This window comes from Eptatretus burgeri, chromosome 3, assembly GCF_056783735.1.
Source record: "Eptatretus burgeri isolate ZD-2024b chromosome 3, Ebu_testis_v1, whole genome shotgun sequence".
Lineage (NCBI taxonomy): Eukaryota > Metazoa > Chordata > Myxini > Myxiniformes > Myxinidae > Eptatretus > Eptatretus burgeri.
This window is the reverse complement of record NC_140963.1, coordinates 5,115,042-5,140,818: the sequence shown is the minus strand read 5'-3', so window position 1 is coordinate 5,140,818 and position 25,777 is coordinate 5,115,042. Positions and strand designations below refer to the sequence as shown.

At 43.7% G+C, this 25,777-nt stretch overlaps 1 protein-coding gene across 2 annotated transcripts in view; it reads left to right on the top strand.

The window, feature by feature from the left end:
- The first annotated feature begins 8,753 nt into the window (after window positions 1-8,753).
- LOC147029322 (C1q-related factor-like) overlaps window positions 8,754-25,777 on the top strand; it is a 97,701-nt gene continuing 80,677 nt past the window's right edge. Inside the window, exons 1-2 of one of the 2 annotated variants that reach the window (XM_085872291.1) lie at window positions 8,754-9,245; window positions 13,492-14,169. In XM_085872291.1, coding sequence (XP_085728417.1) covers window positions 9,111-9,245; window positions 13,492-14,169 — 813 coding nt within the window. In that variant the 5' untranslated portion in view covers window positions 8,754-9,110. The remainder of the gene's footprint in view (window positions 9,246-13,491; window positions 14,170-25,777) is intronic. The other variant, XM_085872290.1, reaches the window with a different exon arrangement.

Genomic DNA, 25,777 nt, shown 5'->3' with positions numbered 1-25,777 from the left:
GCGTGCTGTGTAGTTCGGATCGCTCGGGCTGCGTGACGCATCGTGGAGCAATCATTGATCAGCGCTAATCGGGGGTGCCTGGGCGAGCATGCGGGGCCGACACGACTCTCGGCCGATCACCGGGGCACAGTCCGGGAGATCAGTGCATGGCAATTCATGTCGCGGAGTTCGGTGCGGGGAGATTCATATCATGGGGCTCGGAGTGAGACGATTCCACAGCTTGGACTTTTCTTGCCGGGAGTGGAGTGGAGCCACTTCCGGCCATCACGGCCGGGCCATGCAGTGGTCCAGGCCCAATCAGAGCGGCCGATTCGGGTGATGACACATCGCTTTGGGGTAATACCCCACCCTGCACCCCGGGGTCTATAAAGGATGGGTGGCGAGGCCGTCCGTAGTTCCGGTTTTGGTGTCTTGCCCATCGCTGCTGTCGGCTCGTCCCGTTCTCTGCCCGACCTGGGATCAATCTCTCCGCCCATCTGCTAATTCCGCCTTCTTCATCCACCTGTCTTCACCCACTCGCTCTTGACTCCGCCTTCTACTCCTGCTGTTCTGTCGTCATTGCCTGCGACTCGGCCTCCTCCACCCACAGGTCGCCGACTCCCTCCACCCACCTGGTCCTGTCTACCACTCCGCCCACTTGCTCTCGACTCTGTCTTCTCCACCCATTCGGCTTCCGACTCTGCCTTCTCCACCCAAGTCCCTCCCTTCACACCCAACGGTCTTGTCTCATTCTCTGGACCGACGCTAGCTGCACGAAGTGCCACGAAGCAAGAGATGGCGCGCCAGCTGTCAGGGTGGTATTGTCCAGTGGATCATCCCCCCAAAACGTATTGGTAGTGTGATTGGACAATTGTGCAAGGTATTGAGAGACCGTTAGCCTCATCTCCTCTCCATCGGTGTGTGTGTGTGTGTGTGTGTGTGTGTGTGTGTGTGTGTGTGTGTGTGTGTGTGTGTGTGTGTGTGTGTGTGTGTGTGTGTGTGTGTGTGTGTGTCCTGGCACCTGTACTCATTTAAGTTAAGATTGCACAATAATTATATCGGGATAACTCTGCTCTGTGTCTACTTTTCCAAGTTGCTCGTATATTGCCGTGCCTCTCACATTTCCCCCTATCCCTGCATTACACACAACAATAAAACTATTCACTGTGCCACATATCTTTCCTTGCCTGCTTGTAAATAAATTATTATTAGAAATGTTCCCTGCTCGTTTTTGTCTGTTCTTTCATTGATCCAGCATTTGGGTAAACCCAAATCCTAGCTTAGCCGGGACTTTATTCCCAACCATCTGTTCCTTTTAGCTGGTACGTCCTTGACAGTGTCGCTCAGCTGCATCCGATCCACTAAAGTGATCCGGTTCTGACAAGGCGTATCGAGGGTGTGTTACCCAGTAATTAAATCACGTGATTAATTAGGTCACCCGGTTAACCCATAGACAGGAGGACCCTAGGTGACGCGATTGAGTTATTGGCGTTCACGGTCGGTTCGCGACCCGTCACATCACGGAACTATCCATGTGCGACAGCCTGCTATTCTGGGGAGTCAGATGGGAACCCGAGATAGCTTCCCCCACTGGTGGTCTTCTCAACTGACCCCTGGCCCACAACAATATATAGTATAAGGTTGGGGCGGTTGGGATTACACATTTTTAAAGAAGAAAAAGGCACTTCAACCAAAAGTAAAAAACTAGATCGACTCCACTAATTTAAGCAAAAAAAGCAAGAGTCGACCCGGTGTCAGGCAACAGAATGGAAGGAGGCAGACACACTTGGGCATTGTGTGCTGCCATACTACCAGGGCCTTTCAGAAAGGATTGGCAGGATAGTACATGATGCATGAATTGGCATAGCCTACAAGCCTCGACACACCATCCCCAATGTCATCTCCAAACTAAAGGACCCAATACCAACTGGTGATAAATCTGAAGTAGTTTACCATTCATCATGTAATGACTGTGACCAATTATACATTGGTGAAACTGGAAGGAATTTAAAACAACGACTAGATGAACATGACAGAGCAATTAGGCTTGGAAAGGTGACCCAGTCAGCCATAGCACGTCATTGCCTGCAATCTGGCCACATGTTCGACTTTGATGGGACTCGTGTTCTCGACACGATGTCCAACAAATGACACAAGTTGATTTTGGAAGCATGGCACGTGAGGAGCCAGGAGGGTGACCTAACTGGGGAGACGGTGGGCATACCCACACAATACACACCTGTGATGCAAACGGCGAAAACTGAATGGTGCAAGCGGCTGGATAAGGTGAGCAACAAGCAACACCCAATCCCAAACACCACATCCACATGTGTACAAAACCAAACTAGAACCTCAACACTCGCACAACCAACACCTCATCATGCCCGACCCGGCACGAAACCAGCCATGTTCGTGCCGCGGAAACACAAACACAAAAACAACAAGCGCACACACGTGCTCACCCACACACATACAATACCCAATCACGTGTAAGTAAAAACAAAAAATAGCACCGTAAAGCGGGCGTAACCCCTCAGCCCCTTGACGCAAACCTATTTCAAGATGGTGACCATATTGAAAATCGCAGCATGGCACGCGCGCGCACACGCACGCACGCACGCACGCACGCACGCACACACACACGCACACACACACACACACACACACACACACACACACACACGCACACACACACACACACACACACGCACACACACACACACGCACACACGCACACACACACACACACACACACACACACACACACACACACACACACGCACACACACACACACACACAACGGGTCTGCCTAGCAGGCACATAAGACATCAGCCATTAGACAGCTTGCAGTGTTCGTGTAAGAAATTTCTGTGGCTATCCTGAAGACTCAATAACGTAGTGGGCTGTCACCGCATAAGTGATGAGGTCCTTGAGTTGATTCAGAATTTTTTCACACTAGCCCCTTGCAGGAATTTATTCCTGTTAATTTTTTTATTTATTATTTTTGTCTTCATATATATATATATATTTTTTTTTTTAGTGAAAACTAAAAGAGTATGCTTACTAAGGACACAACATGCCATAATATAATGCCCCCCCCCTCATACTCTTGCATACCACCTAAAAACCACATCCCTGCCTTTCTTTCTCCACTTCCCTCTTCCTTCTCCTCTCTTTCGCGTGCCCGGTAGCAGTCGGCAAGGCCATGCTTTAACCACTTCCCTTCCTTTCACAAGTTATAAATTTCTCAATTTACTGTCCCTCTATCACCCGTGCATAAATTGAACACAAAAGATATATGTATCTATCCAGATATATTTTGGTACTTGTGGGAATACACTTCATATATGAAAGATGTATTTAAAGTAATGCATTAGGTTAATGAGTTATGGATGCAGCATATGAATTTATTTTCTCTTTCGAGTGCAGCCTTATGGCTGCTGGTTGCATCATTGGTAAGGGACGCAGCCGTGCCGCTGATGCAGTGTCCCTATTCCCAGTACACTAGTACTCATTTTGCTGACCTCAGAAGGATGACAGGCTGAGTCAACCCCACCTGGTATTAATTCAGTAGCCAATGGGACTCAAACTCAGGACCCTAGGATCCCAAGTCAGCCACCCCAACCGCTAAGCTAACACCAGGCAACACAGGAATAATGGGCAAAATGGGCTACTCCTACGTCTAATTTACCTTGCGTTGTCCATCTCTTTGTCGTGTGCAAGGCTACAGCAGGTGGTTTAATGTTGGGCAGTCCAATAGGCTATTAAGGTGTAAGGGAGATGTTCGTTAAATCTTGAATGGTGGTGGTAAATAAGGCGAGTTACAACAAGGTTCTCTTGAATCTTTCGGCATCCCATCATATTGTGGTCTCACCAGAGTCGTTTGGGTTTTCCGAACATCGAGGAGTCTGCACACTGCTGTTGGTAATTCGCTCTCAAAAGTTTGACCCTGATCTGTGTGCAGTTCCTCAGGGACACCATGCCAGGGCACCAAACCTTTTTAAAAGTCCTGTGATACCACACTTGTTTCCTGAGTGGGTAAATGGTAGGCCTCAGGCCACATAATAAAGTAGTCCATTACTACAAGGATTGGCTTATTCCCTTGGCTGGTGGGAGGTAACAAGTTAAAAAAAATATGGAATGCTGGAAGAACCTTGACATCGGCTGATAGGGGGACATGGTTCTCTTTGCACGCACAACCCAGGCAGTGCTAATCTGTGCGTTATGAGACAACATGGACGATGAAATAAATAATCAACAGCTTGTAATAAACCCTTTGACTATTTTCCTAAAATATATTATTATATTGTTACAGATCTGGTCTGGGGGTTAAAATATGGGCATAGATTAGACGGGCAGTTTGGGCTCAAGCTGAAGCGCTTGTAAAGCAGATCGCTTGACGTGCTCGCTCGGCCAATCTCGTCAGGCAGATTCGCCATGATTGTGTGTCTGAATCCCCAATTCACGCCCAAATTAACCGGTGGATGTAGGGACCTTTTGAAGCCTTACCCACCGGGGGGACAACAGTCTTTGGAGACTGCTCGACCAGAGCACTGGGGTCAGGAGCGCAACTCCAACCCAAGAGGGAATAACATCTCAAATCTAAATTAAAGGGATTGGGTTTTTTAATTCCTTTGAAATTAAAATAATGCAAAATAATTTAAAGAAGGGATATGGAGAACAATCCCAGTACCCCAAAGGAGGAGGGACATTTTTGGGCTGATATGACTGTGGCCCCAGAGGAGATGGACCTGAAGGGCCCAGTGGAGGTTACAGTACAGTGGCCTCCCCATCAGGTAGTCCAGCGCAAAGCAGCAGCAGGCTTGCGTTACCGCTGCTGTCAGACTTTAACCTGCACCTTGCAGCCATGATGGCCATCCTCCAGAGGATTGGAGGCTAGTCAAGCAGAATTAAAGGCGAATGGGGATGAATTAAATGCCAACCGAACTAAGCTAGCAGGAAAAATGGAGGCTGGTCAGGCCAAGTTGGCTTGAAAATGTAGACTGGCCAAAATAAATTGGTGGTGTCCTTGGCCAATGTAAAAACCACACAGCAGAAAGTGGAAGCCGGCCAAGCAAGAATGTGGGAATGTCTAGGAGTGGATTTAAAAGAAATGAGGGGTGCCCAGGGAGTCGTAAAGAAGAGATACCAAAGAGTAGGGTGGGGGAATAAATAAATTAATATATGAGACAAAGACAAAAGATAATATTAATAAAATCGGAGTCGAATTAGAAATAGCACCAGAGCAAGAGATAGAGGGACCAAAGGGAGAGGCACCAGGATGTATGATGGCAGTAGTATGTGAAGTACGTGCGACCCTACAGGTGTGGGGCTCCATGCTAGAAATGACGGAGGGAGTGCGTAATCATCCGGTGGAGCCAGTGGTTGCCAATAGGAACTCATTCAGGTAACAGGGGAGTGGATGGAAGCTCCTCCCAGTGGGGTGTCTGTGGTGGGATGCATGCGATGGGAGGCAGAGCCTGCATCCCAGCCGCCTGTGCCTGAGCCAACCACTACACCACTGGTGTGCGTGGCTGATGTGGAACCACTAGTGTGCGAGGTGTGCACTCTGGTGCATGCTGAGCTGCCAGTGTGGGAGGTTAAGGTCATGCAGCCGGTGCTTGCAGTTGGTGGGCGTTGCCGATGCCGAACCGCCAATGTGAGAGGTGTGCACTTTGGTGTGTGCTGAGTTGCTGGTGTGGGAGGTCGAGGCCATGCTGCCTGTGAGTGGGAGCCCGGGCAAGTGTGAGTGTGAGGGAACGTGCCTGAGTGCAACTATGGTGGATGGTGGTGGAGGAATTGACAAAGAGAAGGAAGGTGAATGAACTCCACCCAGGGAGCCACCAGTAGCGACTGACTTTGTTACAGCTCCGGTTGAGCCATTGCTAAAGTAGGCGGTGCCGCGTGATAGAGCATGCATCTGTGAAATCCCCTGAGATATAGTTAGAAGTTGGAGGTCGTAGTCCCTCCGGGTCTTTAGGAGGCAATGGAGAAATAAAAGAAGACAGGTGCAGGGTGTACGCGCCACATGGACCTCACAAGACTTGCAGAAAAAGAAGGGGAAGTCAGGCAAATCTGGATATACGTATCTCCCACGGGCCTTGGAGAGAGGGAGGGGTATGACGTCAGGTGAATTTTAACTGTGCCACCCACGAGTATTGGTGAAATTGTGGAGGCACAATCATCAACAGGGTGGGGCACCATGTGGTGCCCTACATACATACATACATACATACATACATACATACATACATACATTAGTGGAAAGATAAGAAATCAAGAAAAAGTGGATGCAAAATTCTGGTTAAGGGCTGGAATTGTGGCATGAGCATGAGCCCCAATTTGTTGAGGACTAGCAGAGTAGCCATCCCACAGGTGATCTTGTTCCATGCATGCAACACGTTATTCTGACACTACCTTTATTTGGGCGGTGTATTGGCAACTGACATCTCTGTGTCGGAAAAATAACCCGGATTACGTGCATGAATCAAACATACCTACTGCTTTTAATTCTTAACACCTCACTGCATTGTAAATTGTGGAGACTTCTAATACCCTCCCCCACCTGGAGGTGGTGCTACACAATACACATTTACATAGATACTTTGTGTCTCTGACCCTCCCCACCCACCCCCCCCACACACACACACACCCCTCCCTAGACCACCAGCAAAGACCTAAACACATCAATGCACTAATTGGGGTCATGCTGATCCTTTCGAGCAAGTCTGGATGTAATCGGCTCAAAACTGTAGATGGAGTAGCACAACAAACAAACAAACACACAAACACCGGTCTGTGAGTTTTAGTAAGGATGCACTCCGGGACCTGAGAGCATCGAGTGGTGGAGGACACATTATGCCAGAACGGCTTTGGGGTTTCTAAATTTTGTTGTAGGCCAGGGTAACCGAGGAGAGGACCCGAGGCAATTAGTGCCAGAAAGCACATGATAATTGATGGGTGTCCCCAAAATTCATCTGGAGTGCAGTAGCACTCAGGGTGACCTCAATAATTCAGGCATGCTGCATTGCAGAGCAGGCTGGGAGCCTTGAAGGGGGTCACACTGCCCAGCCACGAGATTGTGAAAGAAAGTTTTTGAAAGCACAATGTTGAAGTAGAAATGATTCCATCCGTCCATCCATCCATCGTGACCATACTCTGTGCAGAGCATTGGTGCTGCCGAAGCAGTCTCCTTGGCTATTGGGCACAATCCTAGATAGGTCACCACTCCTACACAGGAGAGCAGCAAGCTGGCACTTATTTTGCCAACCTCAGAAGGATGACAGGCAGATTCAACCTCACCTGGTGTTAATTAAAATGGTGCATAGATAAGAATAGTTATTTCATAGTACATGTAGGGCTGACATAATGACAAAGAGGTCTGCACACTCGTCTCTGGGCTAATTTGGGTTTGAATCCTGATTTAGCTATAAACTGTCATCCTGATGTTTCACAGGCAGTGTGACTCATCAATATGTGTGCCGTCGCTTGGATGGACATTAAACGGGAATCCTATCTGCCAGAATTCGTTGTTGGACAATAAATATTCCACGGTGTCCTTCGTGAAGAGGAGGTGAGCTATTACCGGCACAATGGCCAAATTCAAAATTCCTGCCCGAAGCAGCAGAGGGCATTGCCTAAGCGGCACACCATGGGGTCAGCACTTCATGTGTGTGAGCTTCATGTGCGGAGCAGGTTTTCTTTTCTCCTTGTCGTCATTACCCCGGGGTGCATGTGCAAGATTATTTGTTTAAGCCGTCATTGTTCTGATGGAGTGTTGGTTTTGTTTATAGTCATTTGTTATAGTACTGATAACGGCAGTGCAATTGTTATTCTTTTTCTTCCTGCCCTTCTGTAGCCTTATGCATTTTGAAAGCACCCCCATTTTGTTGTAATAAACCCTTTCTTGTTAATGAGAACTCTGTGCGGTCATTGGGAGTGAGCTCCATAGTGTGTAGTGAAACGGCGAGTTGAGCCATTAGACGGGTAGATTGGGCTCGCTGAAAAGCCCTTGCCAATCGGATTGCTCGATGAGCTCGCTCGGCCAATCCTCTCAGGTAGATTTTCCGTGGGTCCTGTGTCTGACACACCGATTCGCGCCCAAATTACCCAGTGGGCGCAGGGACCTCTTTGCCCCTTTTACGTGCCGGAGGCACGATGGTCTTCAAAGACCGCGCCGGTCTTTGAGCCGCAAAGTGCACCATCCATCGAATGGACGGTTAAGCCGGGTGTCTCGTTTGCTGGCATTAGTTGGGTGGACGTAAAATATCCCACGGTGTTTTTGACGAAGAGGAGGTGAGATCTCTCCGACACCCTCAACAAGCGCCTGCCATGACTGCTACGGGGAAGGCAAAGGCAAACCACCCAGTGTAATCGGTCCTATGTGACTGCTTTTACAGCACTGAACCCTTCAGGCAGAGAACCATCGACAAAAAGACCTTATTTTACAAAAACACATCTTTGAGAGCGTTTATGATACGAACAGGTGCGCGCACGGTGGGCAGTGGAGATCACATCGATCATCAAAGCGAAAGAACATGATGTCGTGCCATTTGTTCTCTTTCTTGACGTCCCATCAGTTCGAAAAGTTAGCGCAGGTGAGTGAGGTTGGTTGATGAATTTTATGATTATTTAATTGATCAAGACGCTGTGACGTGGAAGAAAGCCGAAGGTAAGGTGAGGAAAGGATTATTGGGGGTGGGAAATGCGCAAAGGGGTCCGACGTCTGAGCGGTTTTGGACACGTTTGTGCCAAGTAACATACCCAGGCAGGTGGCGACAGTTTTGTAGCCTGTGAGAAGGTGATGGGTATCATCGTGTCAATCCGTGATCCGTGCAAGTGACTCGATAGGAATGGTCGCGCCTTCGTACGCCTCGCCTCCCTTACGCTGGTAGAGTAAACAGGGCGGGGGGATCCGGCAGGACCAGACTCCTGGGCGGAAAGAGCACGTGATAAATGGCTGAGTGAGGACTTGGCGGAAACGCCTTCAAAGCAGGACCCCCAACAACGAACCATCGCGCGCGATCCCTCCGACGCTCTTTCTGCCACCCCCAAGGTTCCCTGCGCGCCTCTGTCAGTATTTTCCTGTGCTGTCATTGCGCCTGGCTGGCCCGGCCACTGCGTGGCTCCAATGCTGCCCCAGAACCAGCAGAGCCAACAGCATGTGCTGCGAAGTGCGCAGTCCGCGCCCGGGAGCAAGGAGCGCTCCTCGGCGACGCGCTTCCCCCCAACATCCTCGCGCATCACCCCGCCGACGCCATCGGAGGTTCGTTTTGAGCAACAACAACAATTAACTCTCATTTTACTCACTCTTATTCATTCGCAAGTGTGAAGTGTGGCTTTGTTTCATGTTTTGGCACGAAAATTCTCTCCATGTCACACGTGCGTTTCTTCGCGACAACGGCCAGTCGAACATCCATCCAGTCCGCTTTGGTGTCTTGTGATTGCTGGAAAACGAGATTTAAACTTGGACACAATATTCTTTTTTATCTCGTCTATTATGAAATTTCCTGTTTTATGCGTCGGTCATTTTGATGTAGATGTAAAATACGTGAAATATAAATGGTTCTTGGAAACTTTGTTGACATTTGACCTTCATGGCCATTATGTCAGAAATTGTGTCGACATAATATATATATATATATATATATATATATATATATATATATATATATATATATATATATATATATATATATATATGCGTGTGCCGATAAACATCAAGAAGATTGTTGGTTAGAATTGCAGCAAAAAAATATCCCGGGAGTGCAACACGGCAATGATGGGCCAAATGACCTTATTTCCCTTTTTGGGGGTCGTACAGGAGTGTGAAACGACCGATTCCATGCAGTGCAGTCCTGTGGACTTTTCGTACATTACTTTAAATTGTGCACACGGAACATAGATATTTAATGTAAGTGGTTTGATTCACGACAGTATCACCTGTTGAAGGTGGAAGCTCAGAGGGGATGCCAAGGTCCATCCCTTTTTGCAATGATGGGGACGAGTCAAACATACAACAGTGGATCAGATGAAATATGGCTAGTTTATGTTTTAAGAACAATTTCACGAATTGTGAAAATATTGTGCTGTTGACCTTCCATGTGTAAAAAAAAATAATTTAGCACAGCAAATTTCAGGGAACTTGGGACAGAGGTTTGAAAATGTGTAAGGACCAGACAAACACACACACACACACACACACACACACACACACACACACACACACACACACACACACACACACACACACACACACACACACACACACACACACGGTCAGCTGATCAAGATCAGTTGTTTAAACTTCAGTAAAATATCAAGAAGATTGTTGGTTAAAACTGCAGCAAAAATGACATTTGGAGTACAACACGAAAACGATGGGCCGAATGGGCCGAATTTCCTTGTTCGAGGTCGTACAGGAGTGTGCGACCTCTCCTTACACTCACCTTCGTCCCACGGAGACTTTCGACCCCTTGTATGTGGCATTGCCTTCGACTCTGCATTTGGAATTCGAATATCTCAATGCAGGTGGTTCGATTCTTGATTGGAGAATCGCCGTTGAGTGCGGAATCGCGGAGGTGCGCAGGCCAAGCTCCGTCTCTTTGCACTCACTTGGCCAAAACGCCGTTATTCCCTGTTTTAACATCAATTTGATAAACGATTAAAAGTTCTTATTTTGAATTTAACATTCTGCTTGTGAAAATACTGGAGTACAGGAAATATCGTTGAGAATTGAAAAGGTGTGGAAACAATTCAGGAACAAATAATGAATATTAAAAAAAAATATATATATATATATATATATATATATATATATATATATATATATATATATTTATTTATACATAGGATCCTAGGATCCTGACTTCAAATCCCACTCGGCTGTTGAATTCATACCAGGTGGGGTTGACTCTTCCTGTCGTCCTTCCGAGGTCGGCAAAATGAGTGCCAGCTTGCTGGTATCCTGTGAACCAATGGATGTATATATATATATATATATATATATATATATATATATATATATATATATATATATATATATATATATATATATATATATATATATATATATATATATATATATATATATATATATATATATATATATATATATATATATATCAGTATAGCCGAGAGGTTAGAGGTGGCCTCACCTTTGATCTGTCTTACCTGGGTTTTAATGTAGACCCGAGTTTTAACCTTCAACCTCGTGCATCACCTGCAGGACATGTGAGTCGTCCCTCGGATGGATGGATGGAAGTTCAACTGGACATCCTGTCTCCTGGCATTAGTTGGTCCATGTTAAAGATCCCATATGTCCTTCATGAAAAGTAGGCAAGCCACCACCAGCACCCTGAATAAATTACAATTCCTGCTTGAGTTCAGAATCACCGCAAACAAAATGTGTGTGTGTGTGTGTGTGTGTGTGTGTGTGTGTGTGTGTGTGTGTGTGTGTGTGTGTGTGTGTGTGTGTGTGTGTGTGTGTGTGTGTGTGTGTGTGTGTGTGTTCCATTGCTTGTTATCTCCATATTTCGGAGTTACGGAGTGGAATTGAGTCCTCCCAGGTGTCGAAGTATCCAACTCCGTTTCAGTAATGGATCACGATTCATGAACCGAGCTGTGAAGTTTTCTTGTTCTCAAAGTTCAGTTCTGAGGATTGTTTTTGGCATCGTCGCCGAGCCCCAGACAGCTTCCAACTGCAGTTCGTTTGTGGTAATACTTCCCCAGGGATGGTTTTTAATATCTCTGTGAGGTTCTTCTTTATCATTCACGTTTCTCCAATAACCACTGGTACAATATTGAGGCTCTTCAGCTTCCAGGATCTTTTGACTTCATTTTCGAGATCCTGGTATTTGGTCATTTTTTTCATGTTGCTGTTGTTTGGCCAAAATCACTGGGTACATGTGCGTGCGTGCGTGCGTGCGTCTTCTTGACATCAAGTTACTCGGTTTGCGACCTTGGTTGCTATCCATACAGTAGTGTTTACATGCACTGTAAACAAATTGACCAGGTAGTTCGGATTATTTATGTGAACGACATTCTTCAGATTAAAAGGGCAACCAATTCTTATTACAGGTACAACAGCACTCAGAAGAGCACTAACTCCCAGTGTGACCACTCCTTGGCTTTTTTCACAAGATCTTGGCTATTCGTTGTTGACCTTGGCGTCTTGGTTTTCTATAGGTTTTCTATTCTCATTGCTTTTCCGAAACCTTGTGAATTCTTGGCTTTTTTCATTGGCATCTTGGCAACTTGGCTTTTGAACAGTTTACATTTTGTATTCTACTGATAGGCTGGATCTGCATCTGGATCTGAACCAAAATTGAATCAGCTTGTTCTTGTCACTTACCCAACTCATCCACCAAAGAGGAGATAGGAGATGGGGACCATACTCTGTGCGGCGTTGGTGCTGCCTAAGCAGTCTCCTTGGCTATTGGGCACAATCCTGGACGGGTCGCCACTCCGACGCAGGATACCAGCATGCTGGCACTCATTTTGCCGACATCGGAAGGATGACAGGTCGAGTCAACCCCACCTGGTATGAACTCAACAGCTGAGTTGGATTTGAACTCAGGATCCTCGAATCCAAAATCCAAAGCCCACCACCCTAACCATTAAGTCAACACCTGGCATATCCACCAAGGCTTGTCATAATGCATCCATAACTTTATAAAATATCAAGATTATATATGGTGTGTGTGTGTGTGTGTGTGTGTGTGTGTGTGTGTGTGTGTGTGTGTGTGTGTGTGTGTGTGTGTGTGTGTGTGTGTGTGTGTGTGTGTGTGTGTGTCGTTTTGGTCCCATCTCTCAATGGTGAGGAATCATTTGAAAATTAAAACATTGTTGTTTTCGGATCTGGATCTGGATCTGGATCGACACCAAAATCAAATAATTTCGTCTTGGTCGCACACCCAACCTGTCTTTCCAAATTTCATCCGAATTTGTCCGCAATTTTTTTGAGATATCCCGCTCACCTGACCTAACAGACAGAGGTTAAAACATCACCTCCGTCCACCTTAGTTGGCTGAGGGCAATTAAATATTAAGTGTATCTATTGCACACCAACAGTTGCTTTGAGGGTGTTTAGCATTCTCAGCCAAACAATGAGCTCATGAAGCTTCAACACCAAGTTCAATCACATCTAACTGAGGTTATTTATCCATCAGCTTTCTTCTAGCCTTGAAATTCAAGCTAAAGTACACTGCTCAGTCTTCCGCTGTCCTTTCTAATGCATGTAATATGTGTGCAAACTCCTCCGTGAGTCACAGATCATTACTAAAAATAAACTTGTATTTCAAGTGAATATATTTGGTCTGTATCAACACTATTGGCTCCATTGTTTCACCTCCTCTCTTCTCTACAATATATGTTATGCTCTCTTTCCTTTTGTGTTTTTCCTAATGTGGCTTGCCTTCAGCTCTTCTCAAGTCATCCTTGTACCGCAGACACCTGATGTTCCTTCCATTTTCTCTGATGTTTTCCATCGGTGTGGTCGGTGTGTGTCGCAGGGCAAGGATGGGGCAAACTCGACAAAGCGATCTGAATCGCGTCCCGTGTTTGTGAATCTCCGCCGAAAGTGGCTCGTTACAGCCACCGTGGGAATCGTCATGGTCCTCATATTACTCATCGCCATTCCCGTGCTCGTGTACTCCAAGAACACGGCAGTGACACACGAGATGCTCGGCACGTGTCGCATGGTGTGCGACCCATACACGTCACGCCAGGATGGCACGAGTGGAGACGCGGGTGCCCTCACACCACCGACTGTGCTCACGGCACACCGTGGGGAAGTTAGCCGCCTCAGCAGACTAGGACCTAGGGGTCCAGTAGGCGAGCCTGGACCCCCCGGTCCCCGGGGTCCTGCTGGAGAGAAAGGAGATCCTGGCCTTCCGGGTCCACCAGGACACTCCGGTGGTTTAGTAACCGACGCAAGCACGAGCGTAGTCGGGGTCTCCACCTATAAAATTCCGCCAAAAGTGGCTTTTTACGCAGGACTTCATAATCCTCACGAGGGCAATGAGGTCCTTAAATTTGATGACGTGGTTACGAACCTGGGCAACCATTACAACCCAAACTCAGGAAAGTTCAGTAGTCCCATATCAGGAATCTACTTCTTCACGTACCATGTCCTGATGCGCGGAGGGGATGGAACCAGCATGTGGGCCGATCTGTGGAAGAACGGACAGGTGCACTGTTTTTCTTTACTCTATGTCGTCGCATCTTCTCCTTTATGCAATTAACAGAATATCCTCACACATTGAGGCAGTCGTCATGTGGCCTCATTTAGCTACGTGTATCATCATCATCATCATCATCAGTGTACCGTAGAGTGTACGTGCTGCTGAAGTAGTCTCTAGGCAAAGGTTATACTGCATGATTTGCCGTTGCCTTCCCAAGTGTATAATATAAACTGTAGATATAATTCAGATCATCGTCAAATATCTGTTGGATCCCAGTGAGAATAGGCATCGATTTCGCAAATACATTTTGAAAGTCATCATTTCACGTGTTATGCAGTCAAACAAATCCACGTCGAGACATAAAATTTCGACAACAAAATACTAAAACGCACACAAATCCAGTTGGCACCACTCGCCCAAGCCTCATATTCACAACTGTCCACAAGGTTATATGACCAACCTGTTTGCGCACATTTTGTGATGACTTATTTGTGTTGTGGCAAGATTGCAGGCATTGTCGCGCACGTCGCTTCACCCCAAAAAGTGGTTTCAACGCACGGAGCTTCATAACAACGCAACTCAAGATCCTTTAGTAAAAGGGACGCTAAAAGTTGGTTTACTAAAAACTTTTGTTTCAACTCATCACCTTGCTGTTATAACAGCTTTCTTGCCTTTGATAAACCAATATATTTTTGGGGGAAATGTTGACGAATGAAATGCTTTTGTCCACCAAGCCATATGCGTAGCCACCGTATCAAGATTACGAGTTTGAAGACTTTCGGATTTAATGACGTTCAAAGCGATCACATTATTATGTGACAAGAAAAATATCATCTAAAAATTTACAGATTTATTTTTCGTGACTGTTCTGTGCATCGTCGATCGATCGCAATAACAAAGTAAAGCAAAAAATATGGACAGCTTCATTGATCTCAAAACGATCATTTTCGATGCGAGTGCCGATCATTTTACTTGTATTCATTTATTACAATGAATCCTTCCTCCGTAAGATTTATTTATTTTTCTTAGGAAGCAGCAACTCATCAAAACTCATGATTTTTGATACACCTGCGAATACCTTGAAATCAGAACTATACACAAGAAAAAAAAAAAAATATATATATATATATATATATATATATATATATATATATATATATATCATTCTAACCACTGACTGATTGACTGACTCACTGACTGATATTAAAGATCGGTACCTTCCGGGTGATGTAGAAAGCTGAAATGTTGTGCGCCAATCGACATCGAAGCCGATACACTGGAAAAAAAAAAAATCACAGAATTGTAGGAAAGCATTCATAAATGAAAATATAAATTAATTAAAATAAATCGATGAAAAAAAGATGCAGATGAGCAACTCGAGACAATGGGGAAGCACGATAATTTTGGACTGACGGATATCGAAGCCAATACACTGGGAGAAAAAAAAAAATCACAGAACCATTGGAAAGGGTCCATAAATGAAAATAAATAAATGACAAAAATAAATGCAGGTGCGCAACAATAGACAATGGGGGAAGCAAAGTAATTTTGCTTGCTGATGGACATCGAAGCCGATACACCGGGAAAACAATAAATCGCGTAACCATTGGAAAGCATCCATAAATTAAAGGATCCACAAATAAGTGTAGCCTTCAGGTGAGTGACCCGAGACAATGGGGACAATGGGGACAATGGGAGGTCATGCTGCAACTGCTGCAATGTATTATGTACCGACATACGAAGCACGGTTCATTATCGCTTACAATGTGAAAGCATACCCCATTAGGTACATATATATATATATATATATATATATATATATATATATATAGTTGCTTTTCTCTTGGCCAAAAATATTTGATGTGATCTCGTGTTCCAATCGTGAGGATGATGGCTTGCTCGGCACACATTGTTAGATTTGTCAGTTTGGACATAAGGGACCATCTTTGAAAGATCTTTTTTTTCACAATTGTAAATAACATTTTCACAAGTGTAAATATCCTGAGCATTAGTATATACCAAATATGCACGACTGATATTTTTAATTGAGCATTATGGAAACCATAGTGAGAGACACTTCACAAAGGATGATCGGCACAAACTTTTGTTTTCAAGTGACTGTCGAACGATATGCCGACCTAGAAAATCGAATGAACCAAACATTAAGTGGACCATGTGCAAGGAAGATATTGGGAGATGATGCCCCTCGTGTGTAGTTTGAAATCTCGTCCCACCCCAAAATGGTTGTTGATGTGACCTCTCCTTTCTATGAAAGATGTTGCTCTGCAATATCCCCTGAAATTTTTGTATCCTCGATTCCCACTATTCTTTCCAAATATATCCTGTGGTACAGAGGATATGATCGAGACCTTCTCATATGGCTGTGAAACAGCGGAATGAATTCCTGTAAAACTTCATTTGTTCAAAAATAGCCTGGTGTTGGCTTATTGGTTAGGGTGGCTGGTTTGGGATCTTACGATCCTGCTGGAGTCCTGAGTTTGAGCCCCGTCGGCTACTGAACGAACACCAGATGGGGTTGACTCAGCCTGTCATCCTTCTGAGGTTGGTGAAATGAGTTCCAGTGTACTGGTATAGGGGCACTGCATCAGTGGCATAGTTGTGCCCCAACAAAATTATAGCTTCCCAGCAGCCAAACTGTCACACAAGAAGTTCTAAAATTAATTTTTCAAATCAAATTATAATCACCGATTATGGATTTTGCAAGTATATTTTGCTTTGTCGTTGGCCACCCTCTTGTTTGGAATCTATTTACTTATACATTTCTTTAACTTTACATTAAAACATCAACCGGTCTTATATCAGATACCTGCCTGATGTTTGATGTCCGAGAGACTTGCTTTGCAAAACATCTCGAGGAGGCATTGGGATTTATTGAAAATATGATCCTATACCACATAAAAAAATACTTTGATAAGCTATTTATTTATTTAATTACTTGTACGAGTTCACGTACCTGTCCACAACAGGTTCCCATTCATACCGTAAATATTATCTTTCAGCTCATATAACAATTTTCTGGGATAGTTGCATTATTTAATTTGTTTCAAATTCAATTATCTTGTGTGCACATATATCTTTACAATTTAATTATAGCTTCAGTTTCCCCAAAAGGTCATGTACTCATTTTAATTCATGAAAAATGTAATTCCTGATGTTTTGGTTATACATACATACATAATACATACATGCATGCATACACCAAAGTTCCATGATGGTACAATGATGATGTTGATTGTATTATTGCATTGGAAAGGTGAGTGTTTACTCGAGCTTTTTCCTTAAAGAAGTGAACTGTATTTTTTCAGGTTTCATGAAATACAATTTTCACACTTGTGGTGTTACAGTGGCCTGCAAAAGTTTTCATCCCCCCCCCTCCCTCAAAAGTTTTCACGTTTTGATGCCACCTCAGCTTAATTCATGATGTTTTCAAATCAAATTCAACATCCAGTCTTCATCCCTCAGGGATGGTTGATGGAAGGAGGGGTTGAGTGAAGGGTACTCAGCAGCTGAAGGGGGGGTTGCAACCCTCCCCAACCCCTCCTCGAGATCCACCACTGTGTGCTGACGCACTCAGTCGCTTGTCGCTTCCCGTAACCATCCCAGAACCTCCACAATCTGGTGATATCATTCATCTCATGGCGAACGTCATTCACGATAAGGTGCCCGTAACCACTATGCAGATTCCTTGTACCACCAAAAAGTCAGATTTGTCACAAATTAGCGCTGCGTTGTATCAGGTGATTGGGCATCTCTACCGGAAGGGAAGAAAACCGTACCTCATATGGAAGGATGGGCTCTCTATTGTGCAGACTTCCTGCTTTTGGGTAGCTGAGTGATAATTCCACATAAACTCCATGGGGAAAATTATCAGTGAACTGCACAATGCTCATCCAGGCAGAGTCACCCTGAAGCTTATTGCCCGAGCCCATGTTTGGTAGCCTGGTTTGGACAGTGACATCGAGTCCAGTGCGTGCCATTGTTACACTTGTCAAGCCCATGCCAAGACACCGCCACAGTCTCCATTGGCCATGTGGTCATGGCCATCAAAACCATGGTCCAGACTACACATCGACCATGCTGGTCCATTTCAAGGGAAGCTTTTCCTTATTGTAATTGATGTCCACTCCAAATGGATTGAAGCTCTTGTGGTGCCATCCTCATCCTCTGCTGTAACAATTGAAGCTCTACGTACCATGTTCACACAACATGGTATTCCAAACTCCATTGTATCAGACAATGGGTCGTCATCTACGAGTTCAGAGTTTCAGAACTTTTGCAAAATGAATGGCATTAAGCGCTACACATCTGCCCACTAAAAACCTGCCAGGTAACGGTCAAGCCGAACGTGCTGTATACATCATCAAGAATGGTCTAAGCCGCGTCAAGGAAGGCTCCATTCAATCTCGTCGACCTCGTGTGTTGCTCAACTACCGCAGCAGACCACATCAAACCACCGGTCGCTCACTTGCCAAGGTTCTGATGGGTCGTGAATTAACAACACGGTTATCATTAGTGCACCCGGACGTAACGGTCCAGGTCGAGAATAACAAGTATCAACAGAAACATAATCACGACCGAACGTCTGTATACCGCAACTTCCAGATCAATGATCCTGTATACGTGTTAAACTCCAGTTGTGGAACCAAGTGGTTATCTGGCATCATTATCGACAACATTGGTGAAATGATGTTTCTTGTGAAGTTGTGTGATGGTCGATGCATACGTAAACATGTTGATCAACTCAGGTTACGTCATGGGGAGCCAAATATTGAACCCGCTGGGTACCTTTGTCACCCACTCCTGTATTAACACCACCTGTGTTTGAACCTGAGGTGTTTCCTCATGAAAGCTTTTCACCCATCAATGTACCTCAACACCTTCCTGACCCTGTTCCCCTGATTGAGAAGCCCACAGCAGTTGCAAGGACAGCCCTCCACTAGCCCTTAGAAGATCAGCTCGTGTCTGTAAGCCTCCTGAGCATCTTGATTTGTTAACATATTTTAAAAAGGTGGGGGGGGGGAGGGGAGATGTGATGTATCAGTAGTTTATGATAATGCATGCATTCATGGATGCACCGTGGAATGGTTAAGCAGAGTGATGTGACCCTCCCACATTCCAATGCTGTGCTGGGTTGTGCCCTGTGTCCGGATTTAACCTGTTGTTCCCACTTCAGAGCTTCATCCCTCCCTTCCACAGATCTCCAAATGTCTCCGTTCCCCACTGTTATGTGCTTTCCTCTCCAGCCCCTCCCATCTCCTGCTTCCCTTGTTATACATTGTGTTAGCTCATATATATATATATATATATATATATATATATATATATATATATATATATATATATATATATATATATATATATAAATATAACTTGATTGGAGTCTACCTGTGGCAAATTTAATTGATTGAACATCATTTAGAAAGAAACATACCTTTCTATACAAGGTCCCACAGTTGACAGTGCAAGTCAGAGCAGAAACTCAACCCTGAAGTCCAAGGGACTGTCTGTAGAACTGTCTGAGATAGAATAGCAAGGAGGCATAGATCTGGGGAAGGGTATAAAACAATTTTGAGAGTGTTGAAAGTTCCGAGGAGCACAGGGAGCTCCAACATTAGGAAATGGAAAGAATATGGAAATGACCTGAACTGTTACGAGAGCAGGCCGTCTGACCAAACTGAGCAACTGGGCAAGAAGAACCTTGGTCAGGGAGGTGACCAAGAACCGAATGACCACTTTAACTGAACCACAGAGTTCATTGGCTGAGATGGGAGAACCTGCCAGAAGGACAACAATCTCTGCAGCACTTCACAAATCAAGGTTTAATAGGACAGTGGCCAGACAGAAGCCACTCCTGATAAAAAGACACTTGACAGCATGCCTGAAGTTTACAAAAAGGCACGTGAAAGACGCTGAGAGAATGAGGCAAAACATTTTGTGGTCTGATGAGATGAAAATTGAATCCTTTGGCCTGAATGCAAAGCGCTACGTCTGGCAAATACCGAGCACAACTCATCACTAATCTAACATCATCCCTACTGTAAAGCATGGTGGTAGCAGCATCATACTCTCGTGATGCTTTTCAGTGGCAGGGACTTGGAGAGTTGCAAGGATAGAGGGAACAATGAATGGAGCCAAATCCAGGCAAATCCTTGAGGAGAACCTGCTTCAGAGTGCAAAAGACCCGAGACTGCAGTGAAGATTTATGTTCCAACAGGACAATGACCCCAAGCATACAGACAAATCAACACTGGAATGGCTTCAGAACAAGAATATGAAAGTTCTCGAGTGGCCCAGCCAAAGCCCAGACTTGAATCCAATTGAGAATCTGTGGAAAGACCTGAAGATTGCTGTTCACCGACGCTCCCCATCCAACTTGGCAAAAGTGAAGCAAATGTGCAAGAAAGAATGAGAGAAAAATCCCCACATCCAGATGTGCAAAGATGATACAGACATATCCAAGAAGACTCAAAACTGAAATCACTGCCAAAGGAGCTTCGACAACATATTGACTCAGGGGGCCGATGGCTTATGCAAATTAGATATTTCTCTGTGTCACTTTCAATTAGTTTGTAGAAATTCCTGAAAACATGTTTTCACTTTTTCATTATGGGATATTTTCTGTCAATCAGTGACAAAAAATTAAAATTTAATCAATTTTAAGTTCATGCTGCAACACAACAAAATGTGACAGAAGTCAAGGGGTATGAATACTTCTTGAAGATACTGTACACACAGTGGCCTTTAAAAGTATTCAGCCCCACCCAAAAATGCCACACTTTGATGAATGACAAATTATGTAGAAACAATTTTTCTAAATGAGATTTCTTATTCATAACTGGAGCGATCAAACGAAACACTGTAATAATTGAAGGAGGTAACATGTTAGGAATACCTGCAAAAAAGACGTACAAATCAAAATGCACTGGTTGTAAAAGTATTCAGCCGCTTACGTCAGTACTTGGTGGAAGTACCTTTTTCAGCAATGACTGCTACGATTCTTTGTGGGTAGGTCTCTATCAGCTTTGTACAGTGAGATGGTGAAATCTTCATCCATTCTTCATGTGAAAATTGTTCGAGTTCTTCTAAGTTTGATGGGGGATCATCGATGGACTGCAATCTTCAAGTCTCAACATAAATGTTCAATTAGGTTCAAGTCAGGACTTTGACGGGGACTTTCATCAAGGATTCTCCTGTACTTTGTACCATCCATTTTACCTTGGATCCTGACAAGCTTGCCAGTCCCTGGTGATGAAAAGCAGCCCCATTACATCATGCTGCCACCACCATGCTTGACTGTTGGAATGGTGTTGACTGGGTGATATGCAGCGTTAGGCTTGTTATGTCAGGTCAGGTATGTGAGCATGTGCCAGAGCAGTGTATCGCTGCATCCACTTTCCGCCAGTACTCCAGGGGTCTTCATCTGGCCATCCCCCAGGAAGATGCCACGTTTTGCTTGTGCCAGACGTAACACTTTGAATTTAGCCCAAGAAGTTCAATTTTTGTCTCGTCTGGCCACAAAACATTTCTCCCCATACCTGCAGTATAATTATGATGTTTTTTTTTTCTTCCACAAACTCTATACAAGCTTTTAGATGCATCATTTTCAGTAAGAGCTTCTTTCTTGCCACCTGTCCATAGAGGCCAGCTTTGTCAAGGGAACAGGATATTGTTGATTGATGAACACTGACCTCATCTTGGACATGGAACCTTTCAGATCTTTCAAAGTCATTGTTTTATTTACAGTGACATCTTGAACCAGCTTCCTGTTTGCCCGGCTGTTGAGTTTGGATGGGCGACCTGATCTGTGTAGAGTCTGGATGGTAGGATACATCTTCCTCTTCTTAATGATGGATCTCACCGTACTCAAAGGAATGAGTGACTGAAATGTTTTGATAACCCTCTCCTGAACAGTGCTTCTCCATCACTTTATGTCTGACTTCTTTGGAAATATCCTTGGTCTTCATGTTTTCCTTGTTGGTTGACCAAGTGAGTTGCACCTTAAAACTCTTTGGATAAGTGGAGGAGATTAATATTTAAGTTAAACCACTGATTACATACAGGTGAAACATATTACACTTGTTTTCTAATCGTTCAAATAAAACAAATAATTTGCTTCTGAAGTTATTTTGGATTCATTAGATAAAGGGTTTGAATACTGATGTAACTGGGAATCATCTGATTTTCTCTGTTAATCAAACTTATTCACATTTTATCTGTATTTTTTTTTAGTTTTTTTTTTTTCACTTTGGAGTACTTTGTGAAGACTATATATATATATATACATACATACATATACATACATATATATACATACATATACATACATATATATATATATATATATATATATATATATATATACATATATACATATATACATATACATACATATATATACATACATATATATATATATATACATATATATATATATATACATATATACATATATACATATACATATACACATACACATATATACATATATACATATATATACACATATATACATATATACATATATATATATATATACACATATATACATATATATATATATATACACATATACATATATATATATATATACACATATATACATATATATATATATACACATATATATATATATACACATATATACATATATATATATATACATATATACATATATACATATATATATATATACATATATACATATATACATATATATATATATATATATATATATATATATATATATATATATATATATACACAGTGGGGAGAACAAGTATTTGATACACTGCCGATTTTGCAGGTTTTCCCACTTACAAAGCACGTAGAGGTCTGTAATTTTTATCATTGGTACACTTCAACTGTGAAAGACAGAATCTAAAACAAAAATCCTGAAAATCACATTGTATGATTTTTAAATAATTAATTTGCATTTTATTGCATGAAATAAGTATTTGATCACCGACCAACCAGTTAGAATTCCGGCTCTCACAGACCTGTTAGTTTTGTCTTTAAGAAGCCCTCCCATTCTCCACTCATTACCTGTATTAACTGCACCTGTTTGAACTCGTTATCTGCAAAAAAAAGACAGCTGTCCACACTCAATCAATCAGACTCCAACCTCTCCACAATGGGCAAGACCAGAGAGCTGTCAAAGGACATCAGGGACAAAATTGTAGACTTGCACAAGGCTGGGATGGGCTGCAGGACAATAGGCAAGCAGCTTGGTGAGAAGGCAACAACTGTTGGCGCAAATATTAGAAAATGGAAGAAGTTCAAGATAACAGTCAATCTCCCTCGGTCTGGGGCTCCATGCAAGATCTCACCTCGTGGAGCCTCAATGATCATGAGAAAGGTGAGGGATCAGCCCAGAACTACACGGCAGGACCTGGTCAATGACCTGAAGAGAGCTGGGACCACAGTATCAAAATTAACCATTAGTAACACACTACACCGTCATGGATTAAAATCCTGCAGTGCACGCAAGGTCCCTCTGCTCAAGCCAGCGCATGTCCAGGCCTGTCTGAGGTTTGCCAATGACCATCTGGATGATCCAGAGGAGGAATGGGAGAAGGTCATGTGGTCTGATGAGACCAAAATAGAGCTTTTTGGTTTAAACTCCACTCGCCGTGTTTGGAGGAAGAAGAAGGATGAGTACAACCCCAAGAACACCATCCCAACCGTGAAGCATGGAGGTGGAAACATCATTATTTGGGGATGCTTTTCTGCAAAGGGGACAGGTCGACTGCACCGTATTGAGGGGAGGATGAATGGGGCCATGTATCACGAAATCTTGGCCAACATCCTCCTTCCCTCAACAAGAGCATTTTCGATGGGGCGTGGCTTGGTCTTCCAGCATGACAACGACCCGAAACACACAGCCAGGGCAACTCAAGAGTGGCTCCGTTGGAAGCATATCAAGGTCCTGGAGTGGCCTCGCCAGTCTACAGAGCTGAACCCAATAGAAAATCTTTGGAGGGAACTGAAAGTCTGTGTTGCCCACCGACAGCCCCGAAACCTGAAGGATCTGGAGAAGATCTGTATGGAGGAATGGGCCAAAATCCCTGCTGCAGTCTGTGCAAACCTGGTTAAGAACTACAGGAAAGGACTGATCTCTGTAATTGCAAACAAAGGTTTCTGCACCAAATATTAAGTTCTGTATTTCTGATGTATCAAATACTTATTTCATGCAATAAAATGCAAATTAATTATTTAAAAATCATACAATGTGATTTTCAAGATTTTTTATTTTAGATTCCGTCTTTCACAGTTGAAGTGTACCTATGATAAAAAGTACAGACCTCTACGTCCTTTGTAAGTGGGAAAACCTGCAAAATCGGCAGTGTATCAAATACTTGTTCTCCCCACTGTACATGTATATATTAAGATTGATTTGAAAGAATCATGAAATATGCTCAGGTGGCATCAAAAGGTGAAACCTTTGGAGGGGGAGGGAGGCGGGCGAGTGTATTCATCTGAAAATACAAAACGTTGGCACGACATGGACTATTGAGTATCTTTCATAGAACATTCTCAATGTCCCTTGTGAAATGGAAAACAACTCTAACACTTCAGGTATCCTGCATCAAATATGTGCGCAGAGGCCTCCCCAAAATCAACCGAATCACTCTGTACAGTGTTAAGATATACTTTTGTAAATCCATGTGACCATTGCACACTGCCCCTTTTGAGTGGTGGTCCATTGTAACCTCATTTCGGCCTTGCTATCTGAATTTGAGGCATATCGGTTGACCTTGATTTTTCTGACCGAAATATGACCGACTTATTATGGGATTTTGAGGATGTGCTTGACGCGCATTCAGTGTGCTATAAACACGAATTTAATTACCATGTTTGATCGAAATCTCATTCCGCATTGAAGTAATTGCAAAAAAAGATTGTTTGATGACCTTTTTGACCCCGTCATTGGACCGATTTACAATGGTATTTGGTGGATGGTGATAACAAACATGATAATGATCACCATAAGATAGTGTCTAGCAAGGTTTGTGAAAATGTTAACATTATTTCAGAGAAGAAGTTAAAATGTTCATATGCCGACAGATGAAGGATGTGCCATGGTCCAAGCTCCCTGCGACAGTTTGAGGCTGATGTAGCGATAAAGACATTAAATGCTAAATCACACATTTTTAAGTAAATTGTAGGATAGTGCAATATGGTACTGAATGGAGTTGCACGCAAGGCCAAGCAGGTACTAGAAAAGTAGATGGTAGAAATATTGGGCAGGTTGCATGATGTCTCACTGTCAACAGTGTGGCTCAGATGTTTAACCCAGGTGAGAGAAATATTTGAGAGCCTTCAATAGCAGAGAGATCTCAGATAGATTCACGTAAGCTGGCGGGATAGCATCGAGGTATGCACCCTCACCTCTGAACTGTCGAGCCCAGGTTTGAATCTCGACCCAATTATAACTGACGCTCCAGTGTTCCGCATGCAGGGCGAGGCATCAATGCATCACCGTCCATTGCAGTGAAGATTTTAAGCTGGAGGACTCGTCTGTCAGCACTCGTCATTGGTAGTCGTTAAAGATTCCAAGGTGTCTTTTGTGAAAAGTAAGCAAGTTATTGCCGGC